Raw genomic sequence first — 9478 nt, forward strand, 5'->3', positions numbered from 1 at the left:
GCCAAATTTCTGCTGAATAGGTTAAAAGGGTGAGGAAGCCTCTTCGGCAGCCATCCAAGCGCAGAAGACCTGCATAACATTTCTGCTGAATAGGGCCCTAAAGACAAAAAACAAAACAAAACAAAACAAAAAAACATAGGAACCTTGAAAAGCTTTTCTGATTGTGTGGCTTCTTATCAACGCCTCAGATCTTCAGAGACACTTAAACATTTTTTCAGTGCAGTTAGGCATCCCTTGAGATGTGCTAGTGGCATGGATGATATATTCTTACAAGAGAGGAAGTCAGATTAGGTTGTTTTATATAAAAAAATAGGTCTTGGTTGTTCTGTAAACAAGGTCCATTTCTTTATATCAATTATCAGTGAAAGTTACCCAAGATCCTATTTAAAAAACAAAACCAAACCCTTAATCCAGTGTATAATGTTTGATGTTTTCATGAATATATTAAAGACATTAATTACTTTCTGTCCCCCTAAAACTGAAAGAGGCAGACTTAACTTGCATGTTATGTTTGACTGTTAATATCGGTGTTTCTGAGCCCTTTTCTAGGAGTCAGTGCATGCATGTGGATCTTGGTTTTGTTCATAAAATTTTATCCAACTTCTAATGCCACATGGCAGAATTTTCACAATTATAGGAATGGGGAAGCAAGCAATAAAAGTCTTACCTCTGCAAGAGGATGCCAGTGAGCAATGGGTTTCCGAGGGTATGAGAGCATTTCGTTCCAGTGGTCGCGACCTAGACTTTCTGCATCGTTGCCTACTTGACATACTCCAATGACCTCATTGTGACCTACACTGTGAAAATGTTCCATAATATTTTTTTCTTAAAATTTTACCTTTAGAACCATACCATTTACATATTTCATTAGAAACATTACACAGATTTTTAGAATTAATTCTTGCCTGAAAAATATAATGAACTATAAAATACGTAGGTTTGCTTTTTGCATTTCCCACTAATCAGAATAATTTAGTATTTTCCCCATTATAGCATACACTGTGTGTCTGTGTGCATTTGTTTCTTATTTTTGCATGAAGAATGTAAAAAGTTCTTTGCCTGTGTTCTGTAATTAGTTGCAAATACAAGTAAACTCTAGGCCACAATTTTAGAAATGGAGGCGTGTGTCTAAGGGGTTAGAGTAATTGTGCACAAACAGAACATCAGTGTGTGGACTGTCTGATTATATGTTCAGTTATTTCAGTTCTGGTAAGCATATATGCAGTTTAGTTATGTCAGTTATGGATGCAAATCTGTATTTTAAAACTTAGAAAGGAAAATCTGCCTGGCAATACAAGAAAGAAATTTTAGTCTTCTACCAAACTTTAGTCTTCTACCAAAGTCAACATGACATTAATTTCCCATTTATTGGGAAAAAATGATAACTTTGTTTCTGGATGCAAATCTACTGTGCAAGATTTTATAAGCCAATAGATGATGTTATTTTACAGCTACAGGTATCTCACCGGTCATAATCCATAACAGCTATCGACAAGTTAATTTGGTCAATGTTTTCTGGAGGGACGTCAAAGACTATGGCTTCATTGTAAACGGGATTAAGGGTATTCCTCTTGGTGGAAGTTTTTCTTTTCTTTAGTCGCCTTCCTTCACACATTAAAGAAACCTTCACGTAGGGATCTGTGTGAATCATAAGAACAATGTTGGTTTTCTTTTGCTGTTTTTAAGCAAACATAAATGGAAAGTGAAGGGAGCAGCCTTCTTGTATGCCCATACCTGCTTGCAGAATTAGTCATCTGGACCTGACTGGAATTTGAGCTCCTTTATTACCATGGAATGCCTGGGAGGCAGTGGAGCTTTGAAAGCTTTACCTGGTTGACTGCTTATAATGCACAATTTAGGATCAAGAAGCTTCTTGTTGTGTATCGACTTCTCAAAGGGTATTAAAATATCCATTGAACCATGTTATACACGACTGTTTTATACAACAGCCTGTGTATCAGCCTATTTATAACAGCCTAATTACTTGTACAGATTTGTAGGACAGACAGAAGATGACAATATTTTACACAGTGGGGTTTACTGATGTATGGTTAAATATAATTCAAAGTGTAACAATTAGTGGCTTATATTTCTCAAGAGAATTATAATTATTTTTAAACTCCTGAATGTAGTAAAAAAAGCTATTTCTTTGTAGCTCTTTTCTGGGAGCTCTACAACTCCCTGCTAGTATTTAGAAGTCATCTATGAACTCTTATTTACATTAGTTTCTTGTTTTCATCATCAAATTTTGAAAAGGTTGCTGAAAGGAATCTGGGATGATCACTGTTTTGTCCATATGCCAACAGCAGTGGAATTGGCTCAGTGGCTCTTGGAGACTGTCAGAGAGGGTCAGTCTGCCTCTGTGCCATAGCCGTAACAGTCTGCTGTACAAATTCCCAGTGTTATGAATGCAGTTTGGCCAACTTGTGCTATTCTGAATCACAGTGACTTTAAAGATAATAATCTTGCTGTCTTTTTAAGAGCAGATTATTTTAAACTGTTGGTTGCAACAGAACAACCTAAAATGTATTATTTACTTCTCAGAAACTCCTGTACTCAAGTAACTCAAGAGCTTGCAGTAAAAGAACCCTCTTCTCAGAAATAATTCTGGGAATTGACAGTGCTGAGTGCTGTGACTCAGGAGGGAAATGGGACAGAAATCCACATTGAACATTAAATTCATTCCTACCTGATGCTCCTGTGATATCCATTGCCTTTAAATTTCTTGCCTTTATTATTGTAATAGTTAGTCTACCAGCTGTTGGAAGGTAGCAGAGTGAAAACATCAGGTCACCAAGATCCACATTATCCTGTTCCAAGGAAAGAGAGACAACGTGAAGCAGAACAATTTTCCCTAGTCATAACAGGACCTAAGGGTAAAATACACCTTTGGGGATTTGAAGTTATGCAAGCAAAAGCTGAATTGTCATTGTGAAACATATCTGAAAAAATAGATGCATATCTGCATACAATGTTGAAGTCGCTACTTTTGTTGCTAGACCACCAAAGTGTAAATGTGGTTATAGTTTCCAGCATTCAGTCCTTGGAGATGAAACACATTTAAGTAATGAGGTACAGCGTGAGGCACTGGAATACCTTTGTTCTAATTTATGTCTTGTAGTGGTTTGTATGTATTGTTGGCAAGTTGCAACAGATCTCTATGCCTTTCCTTCTGGTCTGCAGAAGGATACCCGTAGAGAGGTTCACAGAAAGAACATTGGTTGGGCAGGGCAAAGTTCTATGCAACTCTCAAGCTTGCATAAACTCAGGTGTGATAGGGGTGAAGTCACTATGGTAATGGGGCAGTCTCCACCAGAAGTACAGTAAGGACATTACCTCTTGTGCCTTGTGCAGACAAGTAAGCTCCCTCAAGTAAGCTTATCCACCCTCTTCATTGATAGAATGATTTGCAACCCTTTTCTGTGTCAATGGCATCAGGGTTTCAGAAAGGTAGTAGAAAATGAGCAAACCCTGTTTGCAGTTACAAAGCATCTGTCTTTTTTTTTAAAGGAAATCCAGCTATAAATATAGTGAATAAAGGATTGCATTAAATGATTTCTGGGATTTGATTTGCTTTTTTTTGACTGAACAGTGAACTGGTACTTTTATAGCCCTATCTCCTGTAACCTAATATTTCATTCTTGGCTGAAAAAAGTTATCCTGTCCAGAAAATTCAAAGCTATGTTCTAGGTTTTATAGGGAAGGGAAATACAGCTGTTGTGGAATATGTGTATCTTGCCCACCTAGCTTCTCTCCTTTCCCAGGTTGGCTCCTTCTGTGTCAGTCACCAAAAAATGAAGGGTGGTGGATGACATAGAAGGTGAGTGAAAATACCTTGAAACAGTACCTAACAGATTAGTGTTTGTCTCTGAGTTAGCTGCTGTATAGGCCAATGTCCAGAGCCTATGCAGTCACTTTACGTAGCTTTATGAGTTAGCAGGGGAGACGTGCAGGAGAGAAAGAATTGCTGTCACAGAGTTGTAGAAAAATGTTATGTTGGAAGGGATTTCTAGAGGTCACTTGATCCAACCCCTTGCTCAAGAGAGGCATCTTCACTTTAGTTCTCCTCAGCTCATGCAAGGGAAAAAAAATCATGTATGTTCATTCAGAAATAGGTCCTTTCCTTGTGCTGTTATTGGAGAGAGCTGCTGTCAAAGAAGGAAAAAGTTGGTATTATGGGCCCTTTGTCAGTAATAACTAACTTTTAACCCTGACTTGACTTCATCAACTACCGTCTTTTCCATTCTAAAGATCAGTGTTTCATGGTAGCTGTAAAGCTAATAAAGGATGTGACAAGATCAAGATAGCTGATATGACTCACCCTGTTTAGTGTCTCTTGATGGATCATACTTGGAAACAGACCTGCTGCAACAAACTCTGTGTCACTGACCCACTTTGACTGTGGGAGGATCAAAGTGCTGTTTGAGAAGGTGGTGATGTAAGAAGTCCTACAGGCTAAAGTGATGTCAGCACATCCAGGAGAAATTTCTCTTGGCTAACACCTGCACTTAACATTACAGGAGGAATAATTGATCTCTGAAATTTTCCCAGTAGTCAGCTGGAGCTTGATACATATAACCTGGGGAACAGGAAGCAAAGATTTCATTTATCCTTCCCATTGTGAGGAAGAAAAACTTCCATAATTTAAGTGTTTAACTTCCCCAGCTCTGAGGTGCCGAGATTTGTAGCTGTGAAATTCTCTCTTGTGCTGTTAACCATACAACTCTGGGGGGAGCAAGAATTTCATAAGCCATTTAAATAAATTACTGAGTGAAGCCAGCTTTTGGCGATTTGGGGAATTTGGCACTCTGGCCAGCTTTGATTGAGAGGTTATTTTTCATGAATTGGTCACAAACTTTTAGGAGAAGATAGCGTCATTGAATCACTCGGTTTTTCCCTGACCATAAAGCAGCCCATCAGGCATCTGCTGTTTTAACTGTGTATCTTGGTATTCTTAGATATTGTCAACCATGTCAAAGTCATTCTGTATTAAACTCCAGTGCTCCACTTGGGGACCAGGTAATTCATTATGTGAGTACTGTAAATGCTTTACTGTTACTACCAAATACAAGAGTTTCTATTCCAGACTTGATCATCCTGAATGAACATTTTAAAATCTTTTATCAGTTCTTATCAAGAAGTTAACAGGTAAATTAATTACTGTACAATTGTTTTAGATACAAATTCCAAGAAACATGTTATCCCTCTGCATAAATGAACTCATTAGGAAAGAAGAGATCACGTGTTGAATGCAGTATTAGGAATTATGCCATAATACACTTACCTGCAAACTTTGCCTTATGTTTGAAAAGTAATCTTTGCCTAGATTGTGATGTATTTTTTATCAAATGCTACAATGACAAAAATACTTTGTTAATGCTTTTGCAAAAATTGCACTGGGCATCATACAGAAAAACATTGTTAAACTGGAAACAGAGCCTGCAATTTCTTCAGTCTTTTCCAGTTCTAGAAGTTACAAGTTGTAGCAATACATCACAGATGATTGTTCGTAAGCTAATGCTAGTAGTAATCTAACCATGGCAGTCTGAGAACATAATTGAAGGAAAGCTTGCAGACAGAAGCAGGAAAGAGACATACTTTTTGGCGTACAAATCCTTCTCTGAGTCTGAAAAAGAAGCCCTGTCTTCTCACACTTTCATTTTGATTTGTAGGGAATTAACTACTACTCCATAATACTGGTTACTTGTAAATGTTTTCTTAATTTTGGAAAGATAGATTTTCTATCAGAGTGAGCCTTTCCCAGTGCCCTGGTATTCCACCCTGCTTACCCCTATTTTCTGTAACTGAAGGGCAACATTTTTAACTATTCCAAACATTGTAAATTTTGCTGTTGGTGCTTCAAGGTTCAGCTTAAGGAGGGAATGTTCTTCAAAGAGTACCACAAACCGTGACTGCACCACAGAATCTGCACGTGTGTGTTCAGCTGTCTGGGTAACTGCAGTAGAACAGGCACCATGCTTTGACCGGAGATCAGTGGTGTCACAGGCATGACCGTTACATCCAGCAAACACAGGTCCTTACTACAAATTCAGTTTCTTAACAGAACCAAGGTCTATGTAACAGAGTACCGAGAGGATTAGTGCACATATTCACTAGTTTAAAATCACTGAGCCACATGGCTTAAGCCATGGATTGTCGCTAAAGGTGTACTGTCTTATCAAGAAATAGCTTTAAGGAGCAGAATGAACAAGCGTAGAGGGTAGGATCTTCTGCACGGATTATGCTTCTGTTTGAATTGAGTACTTAAGTGTTACTATGTGTGCTTGACAAAATGTGGTGATATAAATATTACACCGTCAGAGACATTTTGAAACTCCTGCTTAGGAAAAGGTTTCATAATACTGTAGGTTATCAAGTCATGTATTTTGTACAGTCCAAATTTGTGTCTAAATTTATTTAGTGTGGTAGTACCATACTGTGCAAGTTACAGGGCAACCAGGACAGCCTTAATATAACCAGACCAAAAGGCTGGTTAATAGTATTAATAACTTAAAAGAAAATGTTTGCAAGATAATTAAATTACAATAATAATTTATTTATAGGAGTATGGCCTATATTATTTCTATTTTGGTCCTTTTCAGCAGGCAGGTTATGTTATTGTAAGAACTGAACAAATATGCTGTGATAAACATACCTAAGGTCCAAGCTCCTCTCCCATTGACCTCAAAAATTGTCCATGATCAGAGGAAGAAAGCATTGCCTCCATTTTTAATCTATAACCTGCCTATTCCTGTATTCTAAAAAAAGTAGAACAAGATTGGTGTCTACTTTGCTTTCCCAAGCTTCAGCTTCAGGCTTGGGGTGATGGCTGAGTGCCTTGATGTTGTCAGCTGTGCCTTACAGTGAGCCACACAACCTGTCTGATATCTGTTTCTGATAATCCTGCCTAGATTTGTCTCTGAGCCCATGTTCTGTTAATGTAGTCCTTTATTTAACAGGGCAAGAGCATGAAGTTTCTTCCTTAAAAAATTGCCCAGTGTTACCTGGGAGAGTTAGATGTATTCAATACTGGGTAAACAGTCAGCTGGAGAGTTCAAACCAGAGGTGTAAATCACAAGGTTTGCCTGAAAACTGTATCTTCACAAAGGGAATGAATCCCTTACTGGAACCTCAAGATAAATAAGACCCTTTCATTGCTATTAGGAGCATGGAGACACGACCTCCCTCACATTATGCTTCCTCCTTGTTCCATTTCTGGTGGAAATACTTGATTTAGCATAAAAATCATATTATTTGAATAATTTTCAGTGGCTTCTACTGAAAGGTTTATTGTTCCTGCTTTTCCCAGAAAACATTTCTGGTTTTCCCCCTGTAAAACTAACAAACTGATAATATATCTTTTAAAATGCTGAATTCCAATAGTAATGTTAATAGCTTGTTAGTCTATAGTCACACAGTATTTATAGATTTTAAAATTATTAATTTTGTTAGAGATTAGCCTGCAGGATAAATCGCTCCTTAGTACTGTGTCAACAGCTCCATGCTTAGGTGAGTATAACTCAGCATATTGAACAGGGAGATGTGTAATCTTAAAGAAAACGGCCACGATGGTCCCTTAAATGGCTTCACCTTTGATTCCTTGGAGGCTGCATTAAGAAGCTCAGGGTGGATCAAACCTTCTCAGTGAAACCTGTAAGTTACCTGGTAGTTAGGGAGTTGCTGACAAATGGGGATGACATTTGGGATCAGATTTCTCCTCTCCCTTCTCATAAATACATTCGAGTGCAGAGAATGGGTATGTAAAATCATGCAAAACAGGCAGCAAGGGATGGAAGGAAACAAGACAAGTTATAGGTTACACCTTCTGCTTTTGCCTCGGGTCTAGAAGAAGATATGCTGTCCTTGAATTAGGCAATCATAAGTTTTGAGCCCATTTCTTCAGAAACTTGCGTTTTGTATTTCTGGAGCAGACAAGCTGTGATAAGCTTGCTATCATGCAGTGCCTATGCCACTCTAATTAAAGCATACGTCTCAATTATACCAGGTTCCTCAGTTCCCCATCTATAAAAAGACAGACACTACTTTTTTACTTTTCTAGTATGTTGCAAAAATAAGTCTAATTATGGATTGTGAGGTGCTCAGATGTATTTTTATGCATCTCACCACCTTACCATTAATGGGAGCACTTACGGGCAGTGATGCCCTTGCTTATTTCTTTTGAAGTTGCCAAGTGTTGAAAGAGGTTTTCAAGGCACTAGTGATTTTAGAGATTTTATAAATTCTTATTGCTCTGTCAGAGCTGTACAGCTCAGGCAATGGTAAGTTTGCATACTACCTCTTTTAGCAATTATACATGTCTCTGCAAAGGTCACTGGAAAAGAGAAAAATAGCAGAGGTTTCATGAAACGAGATGATATCATTTGAGCTTCTGAAGCACGGAGAGGATTGATTACCAGTATTTAATTACATTCTTTCTTTTTTTTGCCTCCTAGCTGAGGAGCATTAGTTGTATTTTAAACAAAACAAACCAAAATCTTCCTAGTTATTTCATAATCTTTACTGGAATTAATGGAATTATACTTCTGTAATGCAAGACAAATTTTATTGTACATCATTCTAATATTTGATAATGTGGGGTTTTGAATTTTGCAGTGATTTATTTTAGAGAAGGCTCACTGCTAAGATGAGGATAATTTAAGTATACTAGGTATATGTGTTAGGTCTAAATGAATTAAAAATACTTTAAGAAGTGCTATCTGCTTTTTGGGTTATACATTTATTAAATTGTTCATCTGTGTTGAGAAGTCTGGATTCAGATTTGAGTGAGCTAAGGTATTAATTCAGTTCAGGTACATGTCCAGGACACAAATATTACGCAAATACCATACTAAACAAATTTGAGACTCTAATCTGTTTGGGAATGATTGTAAATCTAGAGTATCTAACATGATGAACTCATGAAGTTAGCTCTACATTTTTTGATTATTTCATCACAGAGTTATTTTGAGTTATATATATGAGAAATATATATTGAGAAAAACTCTTTAGAAATGTTTGATTTTAATTGAATTTGCACATGACTAGAAGAGTGCCAGCTGCCTTCTCATTACACATTTTAAGATGCATAGAAAAGATATGACTGGAAAATTCTATTTTCATGACATCTTAAATCAAAGAAATGAACTCTAGTAAAGTAGGCATTTATTAATGCCTCAATCAAACTATATCTACAGAGATAGGATTAAGTAATGTTTATAGAAAATGGGAATGGCCTATCTTTTACAATTATTCTTTCAATACATCAATGTCAGGCTATTTTTCATGTTTTAAGTTAATTTGCAAATTGTATTATTTTCTCAGTGTGATTCCATTTTTTGCATTTCATTGTCTTTATTTCTTTTATTAATGGTTTTCTTTAAAAATGAAAGCAAATAAGTAAAGAAGCTTTTAGAGCTAGGTATGCGAAAATGAGTCTGATTTCACTTACTAGGAAAGAACATTAAAAAACCATTCTGCA

General features: G+C 37.0%; 1 protein-coding gene across 1 annotated transcript in view; it reads right to left on the reverse strand.

Annotated features, from left to right (window-relative positions):
- SYT9 (synaptotagmin IX) overlaps nt 1-9478 on the reverse strand; it is a 74258-nt gene that overhangs the window by 2983 nt on the left and 61797 nt on the right. Inside the window, exons 4-6 of the mRNA XM_009334571.1 lie at nt 2690-2810; nt 1467-1638; nt 668-797 (exon numbers count right to left, since the gene is read on the reverse strand). Of these exons, the coding sequence (XP_009332846.1) occupies nt 668-797; nt 1467-1638; nt 2690-2810 (423 nt within the window). The remainder of the gene's footprint in view (nt 1-667; nt 798-1466; nt 1639-2689; nt 2811-9478) is intronic.

Source organism: Pygoscelis adeliae, unplaced genomic scaffold (genome assembly GCF_000699105.1).
Source record: "Pygoscelis adeliae isolate BGI_AS28 unplaced genomic scaffold, ASM69910v1 Scaffold171, whole genome shotgun sequence".
In the NCBI taxonomy this organism is placed as follows: domain Eukaryota; kingdom Metazoa; phylum Chordata; class Aves; order Sphenisciformes; family Spheniscidae; genus Pygoscelis; species Pygoscelis adeliae.